The 15,221-nt window shown below is 47.0% G+C and overlaps 6 protein-coding genes across 13 annotated transcripts in view; 4 read left to right on the top strand and 2 right to left on the bottom strand.

Annotated features, from left to right (window-relative positions):
- Positions 1-2,661, top strand: part of LOC121599995 — a 35,098-nt gene extending 32,437 nt beyond the window's left edge. For all 7 annotated transcript variants that reach the window (XM_041928178.1, XM_041928177.1, XM_041928179.1 and 4 more), the window contains exon 8: positions 1,512-2,661. In XM_041928178.1, the coding sequence (XP_041784112.1) occupies positions 1,512-1,766 (255 nt within the window). In that variant the 3' untranslated portion in view covers positions 1,767-2,661. The remainder of the gene's footprint in view (positions 1-1,511) is intronic.
- A 75-nt stretch (positions 2,662-2,736) lies between these two features.
- LOC121599363 (coiled-coil and C2 domain-containing protein 1-like) lies at positions 2,737-7,342 on the bottom strand. 2 transcript variants are annotated; one of them, XM_041927100.1, is made up of 5 exons: positions 7,095-7,342; positions 4,845-6,983; positions 4,611-4,762; positions 3,902-4,037; positions 2,737-3,786 (listed from the first exon to the last, which is right to left on the bottom strand). In XM_041927100.1, exons 1-5 carry the CDS (start codon positions 7,155-7,157, stop codon positions 3,667-3,669), a joined length of 2,610 nt encoding a protein of 869 aa, XP_041783034.1. In that variant the 5' UTR covers positions 7,158-7,342; the 3' UTR covers positions 2,737-3,666. The 2 variants fall into 2 exon arrangements, with proteins under 2 accessions (XP_041783034.1, XP_041783035.1); XM_041927101.1 differs by having other exon boundaries at positions 3,902-3,992; positions 7,095-7,340.
- A 216-nt stretch (positions 7,343-7,558) lies between these two features.
- On the top strand, positions 7,559-8,214 carry LOC121599365. The gene is made up of 2 exons (XM_041927103.1): positions 7,559-7,752; positions 7,820-8,214. Exons 1-2 carry the CDS (start codon positions 7,643-7,645, stop codon positions 8,160-8,162), a joined length of 453 nt encoding a protein of 150 aa, XP_041783037.1. The 5' UTR covers positions 7,559-7,642; the 3' UTR covers positions 8,163-8,214.
- LOC121599364 (ubiquinone biosynthesis O-methyltransferase, mitochondrial) lies at positions 8,192-9,261 on the bottom strand. Its single transcript, XM_041927102.1, has 2 exons — positions 9,115-9,261; positions 8,192-9,050 (listed from the first exon to the last, which is right to left on the bottom strand). The coding sequence occupies exons 1-2, from the start codon at positions 9,165-9,167 to the stop codon at positions 8,243-8,245; spliced, it is 861 nt and encodes a 286-aa protein (XP_041783036.1). The 5' UTR covers positions 9,168-9,261; the 3' UTR covers positions 8,192-8,242.
- Positions 9,262-9,537: 276 nt separating this feature from the next.
- Positions 9,538-12,654, top strand: LOC121599738 (nucleolar complex protein 2 homolog). Its single transcript, XM_041927786.1, has one exon. It carries the CDS (start codon positions 9,672-9,674, stop codon positions 12,561-12,563), a length of 2,892 nt encoding a protein of 963 aa, XP_041783720.1. The 5' UTR covers positions 9,538-9,671; the 3' UTR covers positions 12,564-12,654.
- A 344-nt stretch (positions 12,655-12,998) lies between these two features.
- LOC121599656 (ubiquinone biosynthesis O-methyltransferase-like) lies at positions 12,999-14,206 on the top strand. The gene is made up of 2 exons (XM_041927638.1): positions 12,999-13,296; positions 13,370-14,206. The coding sequence occupies exons 1-2, from the start codon at positions 13,052-13,054 to the stop codon at positions 14,010-14,012; spliced, it is 888 nt and encodes a 295-aa protein (XP_041783572.1). The 5' UTR covers positions 12,999-13,051; the 3' UTR covers positions 14,013-14,206.
- Positions 14,207-15,221: the final 1,015 nt, after the last annotated feature.

Below are 15,221 nucleotides of genomic sequence, written 5' to 3'. Positions count from 1 at the left end.
CAGAAATGACCGATTCGTGGTGGTGGATGGGTACCGTACACATTTCACACTAATGCCGACAGGTAATGGCTACCGGTGAAGACGCACCTCCTAGCAGGCACCTCGTGTTCCTATCATGAGGGTGCTGACTAATTAATAGCTAATTAAACGGAACCATTTTGCACCGGGCTGTGTTAGCATGCGGGAAGGCTCACATCGTTCAACGGACCGGCACCATTGCACTGCATTGGCAGAGCCGGTATAAAGAGATAAAGAGTAATAGCAGCTTCGGAAACGCGCCAACAGCATACAACAACCGCGCGCGCATCACTCTATTGGCAATTAAATATTGCGTCGGTTTCCCACAACCCCACGGCCCGTACGACAGGACGATGGGACCGGGCCGTAGTTGAAAATTAATCAACCATTGCCACGCGGCAACAATTCGGACATGATCGTTGGGGTTTTAGGACCGCTTGCACAAAGGGACGGGTGGGTGGGTGAATTACAGCGTTCGCTAGCATTAACATAATGTTTGTAAACCACCGATGACAAATTCGTCTGCGATTAAGGAGGGTATTAAATTCAAATATATAGCACTTTACGGGCTGGTCATGTCTAAATTGGTGTACATTTTCAATACAGTCCACACACGGTGGCATGAGCAATTTAAAATTGCAACGGTTTTTGCTCCAAAAAGTTGGGTGCAACAACACACGAAACCGGTGGCTCGAACGGTGTTGTGATATCGCCCGCCCCAAATCAAACGATCATGCGCACGAATCAACGCATAAACACCGATTCCAGTGACCAAGTGAATGGTGCGGTCTCGCATTGCATATAACGGTTTTGAATCATTCTCCGTACGGCCGAATCGTTTGAGTGTTGTTATGCCCTTCCAAGAGACGCTGCAAAATCTGGTCGTTTGTTGCATCGTTCATACTCGTCGGACCTTTCCGTAAACTGGCCAGTTATGAGAAGTTGATGACGCATTCGTTACGCAGAAGGTTGCAAAGCCAAATCACTGCAGTTTGGCACCGTTTGTTCATTTCAAACCAGTACCGTGTACCGTCTGATTGTGACCAATCAAACGAAACAATTTTCCACTTTGCCGGCTCGCGTGTCGTCATCGTCGTCGTCCTACGGGATGATCCTACAGCACGGCCATTTCGGGCAACCGGCATTTGCTACCAAAGCAAGAAATAAAGAATCGTTGAATATGGCATAATGTGATAGCTTGTTTAAGGGGCCAAAGTTCCACGAAACGCCTCTCATCCCACCTCTCTGTCATATTAAATCCCACGCGAAGAATTTTAATTCGTGGACTAACGAAATAACTTCCACGGTCTGTCCGACGGCACAAAAATCGCCAGCATTGCTCAGCCACACCTGCGAATATTACGCTCAGCAGCAGCGAACGTACATTGGGTACAGTTTTCTTGCCGCTTTTCGTACACATTCTCCCGCCCAGCACGGCTCTTTGCGCGTTTACCCTGCCCGTTATCTTTCCTTTTGTCTCTGTGCTCCTACAGGCCGCCAGCCTAACCGTCACCTGCCGCCAAACGCAATCCTGCGGCCATCTGATAAGCATTCGCCCGTTCGTTCACCGTAACACGTCGTCCGAGGATCTGAACACGGTGCTGCTGTACGCGTCCTCGCTGAAGATGTCAGCCAAATTGTTCCGGATGCCCGTCAGCGCCCACTATCTGTGCTTTCTCGTGCTCGTCTGCTTCATCGGCGTGCTGACGTTCGGAATGTGCCTCAACATATCGCTCGGTCGGCTCTAGGGAAACGGGGCAACGGTACGGCACTCCCCCCTGTTCGGGCACGTGACACGCGTTCCCAAACCTCGTGCACCAACCTCGTGAGCGGAAATCTCGCCCGCGCCACCACGGTGGCCGGAAGGAAGTGAAATTTTCGTGGAATTGCGATGAACTGACGCGGACAGGCCAGGGACTGTCGGGGGTCGTTTGCCAGTAAGTGACGGATCGTCTGCAAACACGTGGAATTCACGGACGAATGACCGTTGCGTCAGTTAGCGAAGAGAGAGAGAGAGAGAGAGAGAGAGAGAGAGAGAGAGAGAGAGAGGGAGAGAGGGGGAGAAACAGAGCAGTTTAGCAGATAGAGGGACGACGCATGAACGCATCGAATGAAATCAAACAGGAAACGGAGAGCAGGGCTGGCTTTTTTCTATATAGAAAACACTGTGAAACAACCTACGGTTCGCAGGGATTTTTGCATTTCCATTCTGCTAACTGGAAGTGAATGGTTGCATTTAGTGTGCAGATGGTCTGTGATGCGAAAATGGAGTTAACGATGGCAAAAGATTGCAACTGTTACAACAGCAGTAGAAAGGGTTACCATTTGAAGAAAAATATTCGTATTTACAACTTTTTTGTGTTTTTGACCCGGGCCGTACAAAAATGTAAGCAGTAAAAACAGTCTTTATTTTATTCCTGTTGGATGGGAAACAATAGTTAATTTATGCTGAAATGTTAAAAATGTGTATTGCTCTCCACAGATTGTTTGCTGAAGAAGGGTTTGATAAAGGATGTTAGCATTAAATTGCAATATTCTTACGTTTACGTTCATTATGTACAATTAAATACATAAACAATTATAAATTGTTCTTATACGCTGCGTTATAGTTTATAGGCTCGGACAATAAAGTGTTCAATGTAATGCAAGAACGAGTTGTACTTTTTGGTTTCGGATTAGATGGCCACATGTCACTCGTATAATTCAGACAGGCAATACTAATTTACATAATTTAATTATTTATTTATTATTAATTTCCCATAAAGCATGATTTGCAACTGAAAGCCCACACTCTTTAATTTCTCACTGTATGGAAAAAGACCTAACCATTTTGTATCCTTCCGTTACGAAATTGCCCAGCATTTTAATTTCCATTACAACACGATGCAAAACAATAGCACAACAGCACAAATGATTATAATGATTCTGCCACCGCAGATGTTTATCTGCCACCGCAGATGTTTAACGAGACTCTCTTTTGCGTGTGTTTGTATAGTTTGGTTTAGAAATTTTGCAGGTGCTTTACCTTCTTTGAAGTTTGTTCCGTAACTAGGAATTGGATATTAAGCGTGTTTGTTTCATTGTCTTCTGCACTGGGTAACATGCACAACCGTACATACAGCCAGATTAACGGGCTGGACTTTATATTTCGCGACAGACTACAAACCGCCCTAAAACCGTGCCAGAACAATCCCTTCTCAGCAGTAATTCATGCGAGCGTAACACCAGTTGAGAGTACGGTTCATAAAATTGATTCCAACGCACACGCTCTCGCGTGTCCTAGCTCACCCATACAGACAGCGCACGCATCGTTCCACCCCGTTGACCCCGTGTTGCCAGCAGGTTTCCCTTAATATCACATTCTAACATCGACCGACTCGGCTTGGTCTGGCACGCCGGTCCGTTCAACAACACGTGCCGGTCCGTTTCGCAGAGTTCTCATTTAATTTATTCAACTACATTTCGCACCATCCGTTGCACAAAACGTTTCGTTGTTGCATTTTGGATACCTGTGTTCCTGTGCACAGGGCTGCCCGTCTCTAGGCAACATTCATCCACAAATCCACCGTCCCTATCCAAATCCAATGCCGATGTGTGTGTCCCGCCGCCCCGTAACGGAAGTCATTCGTCGAGCCCGGAAGTGTGTGCCTATGAATCGAGCACCACCCAACGTTCGTTGATCTGCTCGATTTGCTTCGTCAGGATTGGGTTACGAACGCGTATTTTGACCTCGAGCTTGCCGCCGACCGTGCGCCGCCCGTCCATTAGCTGTAAGGAAAAGCACCGCCGGAGAAACCCGGTTGAGAATGTTGTGCACGTGAAAATTAAATCCGGTTGGGAAATGGGTCGACAATGCATGGCGGGATTATCCAGCGCTACTCACCGGAAATGAGTCGTGGATTTCAATCTGCGTCTCCAGCGGCTGCAGCTTCACCGTCACCGTACCGATCAGCACGTCCGAGCGAAGGAACCCACTGAAACAGGAGAAAAGTCCAGTTGATGCACCGTGACAGCAGCAGCTAGATGGTAGCGACCGAGCAAATCACCATCATTACAAGCAAAATGAACACACGCACAAAATGCACACACAATATACGCGTTGATCCGCGCGTACACACGTGTCATGGCAACGCAAGGACGCGAGAAGCACGCGTACAGACATACACACAAAAAAAAAACCATGTGCATGGTATTTGCCAACCATTGTCGTACACCCAACAAATAGGATGGTGTAGCACAATGCACCCGGTGTGGCCGGTGTGTACAAACAAGCAAATGAAAAGGGAAGAAAAAATATACGCTATCAAATAAAAGCCACTAGACAATGGCGTACTACATGCTCTAATGGGATGGTGCTACAGGGAACGCGTGGAAATTCTCTACGCAGGTTTGGTGGCAGGCTTGGGAAAGGATTATGAGGGGAATTTAAATTCACATCACACTAGAACACTAAACAAGGGATAAATATCCTTTCTTTTCAAACTAATACACACATACGGGAGAGGTGGTTCAAGCAGCTTACACAACAATCCACACCATGATTTGAGGACGAAGCATGAGAAGTACTACATTACAACAATAATACTTCTTACCCTTTCGAATAGACTTCACATTTCAGTGCGTGTCGCTTGAAGATACGCTGACAGTTGCGCTGGCTACGCTGAATTTCAAACGTTTGTTGGTAGTTGTACTCAGGACTGTGAGTATCTTTCACTAGGTTCGTCTTTCCTTTCAGCGGATCTTCCTGGGGGGGGAGGAACGTAGCAAATGAAAAACGGAATTATTAACATGTATTTAACGCTTTCTAGTCGCCTTCGTTTGCGCACCTGAGGATAGGGAAACTCGAACTTCACGTACGTATCTACATCCTTCGGATTAGGCACGTTGTAATTGATTCCCCTTACCACCCGTATCTCCACCTCATTATCCGACAGATCCGTGTGGCACTTTACCACATTGAATTGCAGCTTTTCGTAGTGAAATTTTGGCAGTGACAAGCCCTGCCGATGGCCCAACCGGACCAGATCGAGATCCTTCTGGACGTTCAGTGCGAGATTTTCAAACTTGTTCATCCCCGCAATGTCTCCCATGGCCCGATGATGGTCACGCGTGTTACGACAGATAATCAGCTGCTTCGACAGCTGCTCCTCCAGCCGTATGCGCGTCTCGCTATCCACACCTTCAACTGCACCCGCCGGCCCGCCGGTATCGGTTCCCACCTGATCACAGTCCTCCGTGTTGACGATGGTAAAGGATGCTTCGAGCGCGTTTCGCTTCGACGGTGCAATCGGAATTGTGGTCAGATCGACTCTTCCACCCGCACGGGCTACCTCTATCAGCTTTTCCAGCCCCTTGAACACCCGCAAACATTCCTTCGCTTCGTCGAGATCGCCTGCCTTTTTCGCCTCAATGGCTGCCTGTTTATATTCTCGATGACGTTCCAGCAAAAGGTTCAACTGCTTATCGAACTGGGTGACGGCCGGTTTGGGAGAGCTTTTACTAGTTCCGGGGGTTGGCTCAGCGGTCGGCACGGTTGGGGAAGTAGCTTGTGGTTTCAGCGGTACGGCTGGGGCCGGTTTCTTGGGCGCTGGCGGTGCCGCTGGCTTCGGAGGACCGTCGACCGGAATTGGCCCATAGCCCGGTGGTGTGGGCAGTTCATCGATTGGAATCGGTTTGCCCGCCTTATGCATCTTTATCGCATCCTGATACTGCTTCACAATGCGTCCCATTCGACGGGCTTTTGAGCTGTTACCCTCGTCTTTTGCCGCCTGTTCGACGGATTTATACTTCTCCAACCGCTGCTCCAGCGCCTCTAGTACAGTGGTGGCTTCGATTAAATTTTCCTCTTCCTCGTCCTCCTCCTCGGCGGCCGGTTGCTCGGAAGACGACGGTGCGGGACTAGGCACTTCCGCTTCTTTCTGAACTTTTGCTTCCTCTTTCGGTTTGCTAACGGAAGGCACTGACTGTGAGCTGGACTGCGCCAAGCTAAGCTCGCTCGGTGGCGGTGGCATTCGACTCAGATCGACCTCCTCCCCGTTCTCCATGGCCCGAATCACCACATCGAACTGTTTCAGAACCTTAACGTACGCCATTGCCTGTTCGTTGTTTCCCGCTTTTTTCGCGTTCAGTGCTGCTTGCTTGTACAGTTGCTTTCGCTCGTTCAGCAGCCTTAGCTTGGGGTTCGACGGCGCTGCTGCTGCCGTTTCTTGCAGCACCGGTACAGGTGTAATTGGTGGTTTTGCTTCACCCCTCGGCGGAACCGGTGGTGCAGATCGGGAAGGTCCTGGTTCATCTGCGGCAGGAGAAGCAATAGGCGGGGGAGGTGCCGGGCGGGCAGGTGCAGAAATTGGTTGTTTCGGTGGTTCATCCGTAGGTTCATTCGGTGGCGCTGCTAATTTTACGCTTACTTCGGGAGGGATTTCACTTTGATCCACTGCCTTCCCTGCTTCGGCCATTTTAAGCTGATCTTTAAGAGTCTTCAGTCCTCGGTTAAATCGCCGCGCTTTTCCCGAATCGCCCGACTTCTTGGCTCCCTCCTCCGCTTGCGTGTACATTGCGATGCGGGATTTCAGCAGTGGCACCAAATCTCCGCTGGTGGAACTTTTTCTCGGTGGGGCTACGGGAGGCTTCGATTTAGCAGCTTCCTCGTTTGCTCCATCGTCTTCATCCGGCACAGCAGTCCCGGTTATCGCTGATAGTTCATCCAGCAAGTCCGAATCATCATCTTCATCGGATGCATCGTCATCGCTGCCAACGTCTCGCAGACTAGCTGCAACCATCGCATCCAACTCTTGGGGTGCTACAATTCCTTTCGCTTGGGGCTTCGGCTTCGCCTTCCGAGCGCCACCCATTCCGGCCGTAATTGCGGCCAGCTCTGCTTCCAAATCCTCATCGTCCGGATCGCTTCCATCGTCCGCATCATCTCCTAGGCCAGCGATATCGTTCGTCAGGCCGAATATTCCAAACTACACACACGCGGGTACGCAGAAACACAAAGAAAACGCATTAGATGATGACTAATACAGCAGCTGGTCGGACGATTTCTCCCTCTCACTCTCCCCAGGCGTTGAACTCACCTCCGCAGGATCTCGCTTGCGTTCACGCTTCGCTGGCGCGGCTGGTTTATTGAAACCAAACATGGTAATTTACACACTTACACACCGTACATTCAAACGATACACACTAATTGCACTTTTGTAGTCTATGCGAGTCCTTCTTCACTGCATAGGAATTCGTGTGCGTCTTGGTTTGGGGAGCACTATCGGAGCAGATATCGCTTTTGTTTTGGTTTCATGACAGCTGCACTCAAACGACAGCCGTTGCAAAATGAACCGGTTATTCAAAATGGTTTGAAATAAACAATCACTTGAACGCAAAATAGTTGAACATTCAACTGATAGCAAATAACTCTACTACTTATTATCTTAAAAACAAGAAAATAAATTTTGTGCACATTCTCGTTACAAAAAGCTAATATTTTATCCTCTCGGAGTAGTGAATGTTTGAACCGGTCGAACCGGTAACCTGCGCGTACAACTGTCATCAGCTTCAATGCTGCATTTGTTTACATTGTGAATCGTCCGTGTGTTTTCAAGAGCTCCAGGATAAAATACATACCACAAAAATGTCCTCAAAAATGAATAAAGTTCAGCTTTCAAAGGGCATTTTGCAGATGAAATTCATGTCCCGCACCAAGGAGAAATTGGACAAAGAAGCGGACGAAGAACGGGGCCGGTAAGTAGCGCAAGCCCAAAATGGCACGTGGCCATCGACTAAAACTTCCCATTCCGCCTTACCACAGCGCACTGTATGCAAGTGAAATCACGGATAAAATGCTCACTGAGACGGTAAAATATGTAATGGAGCCTAGCTACGTACCGTGTGAAAACCTGATCGAAGGTCGCATCAGCTACGGTGGAATGAATCCGGACATTGAGCGAATACTCGATATCGAATCCGGCGCGGACATAGTTAAGCGCGAGCAGCAAGAAGCGGCCAAGCAGGCCCAAATGCAAACGGATGTTCCGGATGCGGAGATGGCCCGGTTCTATACTAGCGTTGTGCACACGATGAACAAGAAGTACGACAGCCACAAAAAGAGGTTGCAGCACCCATTGCCATTGAACATTAAACGTTCAAAATAGGTGATTGAATAAACGAATTCTTACTATGCTCATGTTGGGTGTACGATGTCTACATTAAGTTAATTTATTAAAAGCAACGCTTATTGCTCCTTTATTTTGACGGCATGCAGTGCATAATTTATCTCAGTGTTCTTTGTCCAGCACCACTGATTGGACCAAAACTGGTAAAACATTCCATGCACCAGAATCGTGGTGCAGTTGTAGCTGGAGAGAATTCGTTGCAAATCGAGCGGCGATATAAACTTGTCCCAATCGTGCGTTCCTTCCGGGACGAGATGGAAAATCTGCTCCGCAGCAACGATGGCCCCCAGCCACGAGGGAGTTGTTTTGTTGATTGTGGTCAGAAACATAGATCCGCCCGGTTTCAGCGCAGCGAGACACTGCTCAACAAACGCCACCTTATCATTGACATGTTCCAACACTTCCGACGCAACTACCGCATCGTACCGTTCGGCATGCTTGGCCGCATGCTGCTCGATGGTTTCTACATGATACTGAAGATGTTCCGGCCTGAGCGATGCGCTATCCTTCGCATGCTCCTTGGCGACGCTGATCAACTTTTCGCTTGGATCGATACCAACCACGTTGGAGTGCAGTTTAGCAAGGGCTTCGGTCAGAATTCCTCCCCCGCAACCAACCTCGAGGATGTTTAAGCTTTCAAGTACGTTCGGCTTTTGGATGAGGCTTTTGTCCACGGCCCCGGTTGCGATCAGCCCATCCCGAATCAACGGAACACGAAGTGAGTTCATCGCATGTAACCCACGTAGCGGACCTTGAGGATCCCACCATTCGCTGGACTGTTTGGACAAATTTTCCACCTCCCGCTGATCGACGTTGCTGTACTGTGTTCGGATCGTTTCCGAAGGTGAGGAAAAGCTTCGGGACGTTCTAGAAGGAATGGGCGAAAATTGCATCACATAATTCAAATTGAGAACTTTTTGAAAAACTTTACCTGGTAAGCAATATAGTCGGGCGGAGAAGTCGCACATAGTGCTGAGGTAGCATGGTGTGATAATTTATAGTATCTTTTCACGGGGAAAGTAAGATTGTAATTCTTTCTTCGCCGGCGTTCGTTCGTTGTTTCCAAACATTGAAAATATTGATCGCACAGTTGACATACCCCATGGTGAAATTTGGGCAAATTTGTAAAATGTAAAAAAAATCCTCATTAATTAACTGTAATTGGCCTTCATCAGACACAAAAACATGCAAACTGTTCCGTTATTTGATTTTTTGCATTATAATACATCTTCAAAAAACAACGAAAGCAATTTAATAGATAAAAATAACATTTTTAAAATTAAAAAATCAACCATCATTTGGCATCACTTCCGCGATTGACGTTTCTTGCTGCTGTCAAATCGCGCATGCCTTGGCAAACGTCAACACCGTAAACACGTGCGAGCACCACCGGCAGGAGAAAACATCCTCAAAAATACGCGTTTTTCCGATTGTTTAACTGTGTCCTCGTTATTATTACATTCTAGTGTAACCCTTCACAACTTCAAGATGAAGATCAAACAGTCAAAGAAAAAGGAAGACTTCCAGAACATGTCCCTGGACAACTTCTTGGACAACATGGATGCAGACGTTGGAGACGATGAGCCAGAGGCCAAACCGAAGAGTAAACTTAAATCTAATGGCATAGAAAAGGCCAAATACAAACAGGATGCAAAGGACGACAAAAAGAAGGTGAAATCTGTAGGGAAAGTAAAGAAAGTTGCTGCAAGCACTGCGGAACCGGAGGAAGAAGTGAATGGAGCTGAAGAGAAAAAGTCTAGGAAGACGAAAAAGGTCAAGTCGGCCGATGCCGAGCAAAATGAGGCAATGAACGGCAAAGTGAAGAAAAGGAAAAATTTGAACTCCGAAGCACAGCGACCAGAGCTGACTGGAAAAGAGAAGAAAAAGAAACGCAAACTGGCCGAGCCAGAAGAAGCGGACGGTTCCGACCACGATACTGCCGGCTCGAATGCGAACAGCGTATTGAAGAAGAAAACGAAGAAAGTCAAGAAGGTCGCTGAGCAGGCTGAGATGAATGGCAACAAGAAAAAAGCTAAAACCGAGTCACAACCCGTCCAGCTTAACGGCAAGGAGTCGAAGAAAACGAAGGGTAAGCAGGCCGCCGCCGAAAAATCCGACAAAGAGTTGACAAAGTCGAGCATGAAACAGGTGGAAAAGGAGCATAAAGAAGCGCTGGCCAGATTGGAAACGACCGATCCGGAACTGTTTGCCTTTTTGAAGAAGAATGACGAAAAACTGCTGAAATTCGGCCAGCTGGGCGGAAGCGATTCGGAATTCTCCGACTCGGAGAATGAGGCTGAAGACGAGGAGGGAGCTGTGCACGAGTTGCCAGACAAGCTGGACGTTGCTAGTGACGAGAGCGACTTTGATCCCAATGAGGATGAAGACGAGCAAGGTCCCGGTGAGGGGGACGATGAAGATGAAGACGGTGAGGAAGAGGAGAAAGCCGCCGACGATGACGATGGCACGCCGGGCAAGAGGGTTACGTTTAAAATGCTGAAAGCATGGACCAACGATCTGACAACGCTGCCAGTAAAGCACGTTCATGGTATCCGCAACATTTGCAAAGCTTTCAATTCGGCCCTGTACACCGTGACGGGAGATAAGAGCGTTATCCCGCCGTATCGCGTTGAAGGTTCGGCTATGTTTAACGGTATCGTACAAACGTGCGTTCTGTACCTTGGACCGGCCCTTCGGAGCTATCTGGCATTGACCGAGAAGCGACAGTTTAAGGATCTGAAGAATGATTTCCGGTTCAAGAAGGTGAGGGCAAGCATAAAGACATATCTGATCGATCTGACCAACCTGCTCGAGAACGTCTCTTCGTCGCACATCATGTCCGTACTGCTGAAACACTTGCACGAGTTTTCATCGATTCTGATCTGCTACCAGAACCTAACGAAACCCATTCTGAAGCGTCTGATCGGTATCTGGAGTACGGCGGAGGAAGAAACCATCCGTGTGTTGGCGTTCATGTGTATCTTGAAGATCACGCACGCGCAACAATCCTTCTTCCTAAGCAACGTGCTGAAGGTGATGTATCTGGCGTACGTAAAGAACAGCAAGTTTGTGTCGCCCAACACGCTGCCCAACATCAACTTTATGCGCCGCTCGCTGGCGGAAATGTTCTTGCTCAACTTCAACGTCTCCTACCAGCACATGTTTCTGTACATCCGCCAGCTAGCCATTCACCTGCGCAATGCAGTAATTTTGCAGAAGAAGGAAAGCCTTCAGTACGTCTACAACTGGCAGTACATCAACTCGCTGAAACTGTGGGGCGACGTGCTCGGATCGGCCCATGCGCATGGGGGAGCCCTTGAACCACTAATCTATCCGTTCGTTTCCATCACGATCGGTGTAATGAAGTTGATACCGTCGGCCCAATACTTCCCGCTGCGCTTCCACTGCTGTCGCACGTTGATACAGCTGAATGCGAAAACGAACATCTACATACCGGTACTCCCATTCCTGGTGGAGGTGCTTCGTTCCCATAGCTTCAACGAGGACCACAAAAAGCTGTCTATGCGACCGGTAAATCTGACCTGCTTGTTACGATTTTCCCCGGCAAACATTCAGGAGAACGCTTTCAAAGATGCCGTCATCGACCAGATCTACGAACTGGTGCTAGAGTTTGCGGCAAACGAGTCCGCCTCGATCGGCTTTCCGGAGATCGTTCTGCCGATCATACTGCAGCTACGCCAGTACGCAAAAACGACCAAGCAGTACAAGTACTCGCGCAAGATGAAGCAGCTGAGTGACAAGCTGATGGAGAATTACGAGTTTATGGAAAAGCGGCGCCGCAAGATGGACATACCATTGAAGGAAACGGACCGTATCCGGGCCTGGGAGGAAATGGTCCGTGCGGAGGGAACGCCGCTGGCAAAGTTCTACGCTACGATCGCGAAGGAGACCGAAGCGGTGAAACGACGCCATGCTACGGATTCGGAAAAGATCAGCGATTACAAGCTGCCAACGTTGAAGAAGGTGGTGAAAAAGACACCAACGAAGAAGGATGGCCCGGTGACGCTATTCCCATCGGACGACGAAGACGAGGATGATGATGATGATGATGAGGACGGACTCGAGGACATGGAGGATGATACGGACGGTGATGAATCGATGTCCGACATGGAGGAGGGCAGTGATGACGAGGAGATGATGGGTTCAGATGACGATGAGGATGATGATGAGGAAGAGGAAGAGGAAGAGGAAGAGGAAGAGGAAGAGGTGGTGCCTAAAAAGAGCAACAAGAAGAAATTAGTGAAGGAGCAAAAGAAACCCAACAAAAAGATCGTCGAGAATTATCCTTTGGAGGATGGTACGGATGCGGATCAAGTCGATATATTGAAAGATTTGAAGTTAGATGATTGGGATGATTGAAGGGTTTGCCGTACATACATCGTAATTACCTTGTACATTACCTTACCAGCAGATTAATAAAGTGCTGATCTTAAGGGATCATTTCCTTTAATCGTTTAATTTTTTTTGTTATTTCTGCTAATACGTATTCGTTTTGTATCATCGTTTTGAAAATCGATTACATTTGAGAAAAAAATAAATATTTTGAGAAAGTAGCGATCTATATTAAATAACTTCCATTTCAGTATCTCTTTTCATACCACATGTCAATGTTAAGGTCGAATCTAATTTACTTAGAAGGTAACCATTTTTGTATTCGAATTCGTGCATGTTTCGCGTGTGGAGAGGCGCCAGGTTAAGCCGAAAACATATTGCTAAAACGGGGTAGGAGGGGCGTTTTAATAGCCCTTTAAAAGCTTCTTCGAGTCTACAGGACGGTATCAGTCGTGTGTTAGTTTCAGTCGAGTTCAGGTGCTTCAAGAAAGGATTTTACTGCGCCCCATCAAAACATGGAGCTCCACGAATCAGTGATGCAATCTAATGGTGTCGTTATCTTCAGGCTTGTGCTAGCCTTCTTTCGCTTTGTGCTGGTAAAGATGTTCGAGAAAACTTCGATTGCTTTCCTCAGCCTGGTGGAGGGTTTGTCTATGAAAGGAACGGCCGAAGACGATGTAGCAACCTTCGATCAGCTTTCGAAGCGTTGGTGGGAACCGAACGGTCCCATGATTCTGCTACATCGGCTGAACAAGCTAAGGTAAGATGCACACAGTGGCGAGCTCCTGTAAGAGTACTAACAAAATGTTTTCTACAAATTCGGTCCATTGCAGAGTACCCATGGTTGTGGAAGGCCTCATCAAGGTGGGCAAACTCGATCGAAAGCAACGGTACACGACCGACGCATTGAAAGGGCTCAACATTCTGGACGTCGGTTGCGGTGGGGGCATCTACGCTGAGGCACTTGCAAAGCTGCACGCGAACGTGGTCGGCATCGATCCAGCACGCCACCTGATCGAGGTAGCGAAAGCGCACGCTGAGGCACAATCAGACATCAAGGACCGGTGCCACTATTACGAGCAATCAATGGAGGAACACTGGCAGGGTGCGGCTAACAAGTACGATGTGGTCGTGCTTTCGGAAACAATCGAGCACGTGGTAGACAAGAGTTCGTTGCTGAAACACGTTGCTGAAGTGCTGAAACCGGGTGGATCGGTATTCATCAGCACCTGGAACAAAACGAGCTGGTCCTGGCTGCTGGCGGTGGTAGTGCTGGAGAATATTATGAAGCGACTGCCAAAGGGTTCGCACGATTACGACAAATTTGTTTCGCCCGAGGAAACGGAGGCAATCTTGGAGGCGTACGGGTGCCGCACAATCGAGCAGAGACCGTTCTATCTGAAGTTTTGGGAAAGCGAATGGGTGTGGGTACCGTTCAATCAGCTAACATACGCATTGCATGCGGTTAAAGGATAGACTGGTTTAGATCGACACGTGCAAAATGGATAGAATGAAATTATACTGATTGCAGACAATGGCTAAATATATTAAATCAAATCACATCAAATAACGTAACGTTTATTCAATTTCCGTTATCAAAATAAAAAAAAAAACAAAAATTTAAATTAAAAAAAAATTACTACGCTCACCGATCGTGATCTTCATTATACATCGGCTCAGAAAAACGTACCAGGAACACAAATGATGTTATGCGTTATGCGAGAATTTATTTGTTATGACAGGTATTACTTAGATTTGCTTGTTATACGAAAAACTACTCACAAGGGGTACTCGTTATGAAGGGTATCTTTGTGTATGAAATCACGGCACTATAATGATTTAATTTCAATTAATTCCTAAAAACGTTCCAACGTTCTACAACTGAAACTAATTCCTTGTAGCATTTCTTTAAACCCGTTAGGTATAATTCATTTTATCAACGTTCATGGAATAACTTATTTTCCACAAACTTAACAATTGTAGGTACCTTGTACAGGGTTTATAGCCCAATAATCAACTGTCCACATGCTCAATACAATATCCGAATTGGAAAACACACGTTTATTGAATCGAACCGTTTGACGTTTCAATTGAAGTCGATAATTATTTAAACATGTAGTGTCAAATAGTGTCTTCTTAACCAGGCATTGTATAAAGTATTCGGACTATTGTTTATTGGACTGTGAAACCCTGTATCGCTAATGGTGTTGTATTTCTTAATGTAATCTAATGCCGTTTTGTAGATATTTCCGACAAAAGCATGACATTTTTATTCTAGCTAGCCCAGCTCATCACAATCCGGAACAAATCGGTATTTTTACGTATATCATGGAGCATAAAATTTTCAATAAATAAAAACGGCAGTCCCGTTGAATACAGTACGTCTGATCAGCCTATTTCACACTTTTAACTTTTTTTATTCATGAAAAATATTCAATATTGATGGACAATTTGCAAAATGAAATGCCTAGGGAGTTTATCGCTCATTCGTTGGTTCAGTTGACAGACAGCAAAAACCTGTCTAAACAGTTCATTCATTCGTTTCTTCCTTGGACAATTCAATGAACTATTTTCAAAAATTATATACGTAAGGGTGAACTGAAAAAGAGACCATCCACGAATTATTACGTACCGCTCTACGAAGAGGGCGGGCATGAACTGATAATTTGTTGCTGAAGGGAAGAG

The sequence above is a fragment of the Anopheles merus genome, chromosome 3L, assembly GCF_017562075.2.
Source record: "Anopheles merus strain MAF chromosome 3L, AmerM5.1, whole genome shotgun sequence".
NCBI classification, from domain to species: Eukaryota; Metazoa; Arthropoda; class Insecta; order Diptera; family Culicidae; genus Anopheles; species Anopheles merus.
Note: the sequence above shows the minus strand (reverse complement) of the source record. Positions and strands in the feature narration are given on the sequence as shown.

Coding starts and splice junctions, on each gene's coding strand:
- LOC121599363 (XM_041927100.1), bottom strand. CDS start 7,157: ATGTTTGGTTTCAATAAACCAGCCGCGCCAGCGAAGCGTGAACGCAAG. Junction 4,038..4,610: donor TGTGAAGTCTATTCGAAAGG/GTAAGAAGTATT, acceptor GCTACCATCTAG/CTGCTGCTGTCACGGTGCAT. Junction 3,787..3,901: donor AAATCCACGACTCATTTCCG/GTGAGTAGCGCT, acceptor TTTTCCTTACAG/CTAATGGACGGGCGGCGCAC.
- LOC121599365 (XM_041927103.1), top strand. CDS start 7,643: ATGTCCTCAAAAATGAATAAAGTTCAGCTTTCAAAGGGCATTTTGCAG. Junction 7,753..7,819: donor GCGGACGAAGAACGGGGCCG/GTAAGTAGCGCA, acceptor GCCTTACCACAG/CGCACTGTATGCAAGTGAAA.
- LOC121599364 (XM_041927102.1), bottom strand. CDS start 9,167: ATGCTACCTCAGCACTATGTGCGACTTCTCCGCCCGACTATATTGCTT. Junction 9,051..9,114: donor CCGACTATATTGCTTACCAG/GTAAAGTTTTTC, acceptor CATTCCTTCTAG/AACGTCCCGAAGCTTTTCCT.
- LOC121599738 (XM_041927786.1), top strand. CDS start 9,672: ATGAAGATCAAACAGTCAAAGAAAAAGGAAGACTTCCAGAACATGTCC.
- LOC121599656 (XM_041927638.1), top strand. CDS start 13,052: ATGGAGCTCCACGAATCAGTGATGCAATCTAATGGTGTCGTTATCTTC. Junction 13,297..13,369: donor CATCGGCTGAACAAGCTAAG/GTAAGATGCACA, acceptor GGTCCATTGCAG/AGTACCCATGGTTGTGGAAG.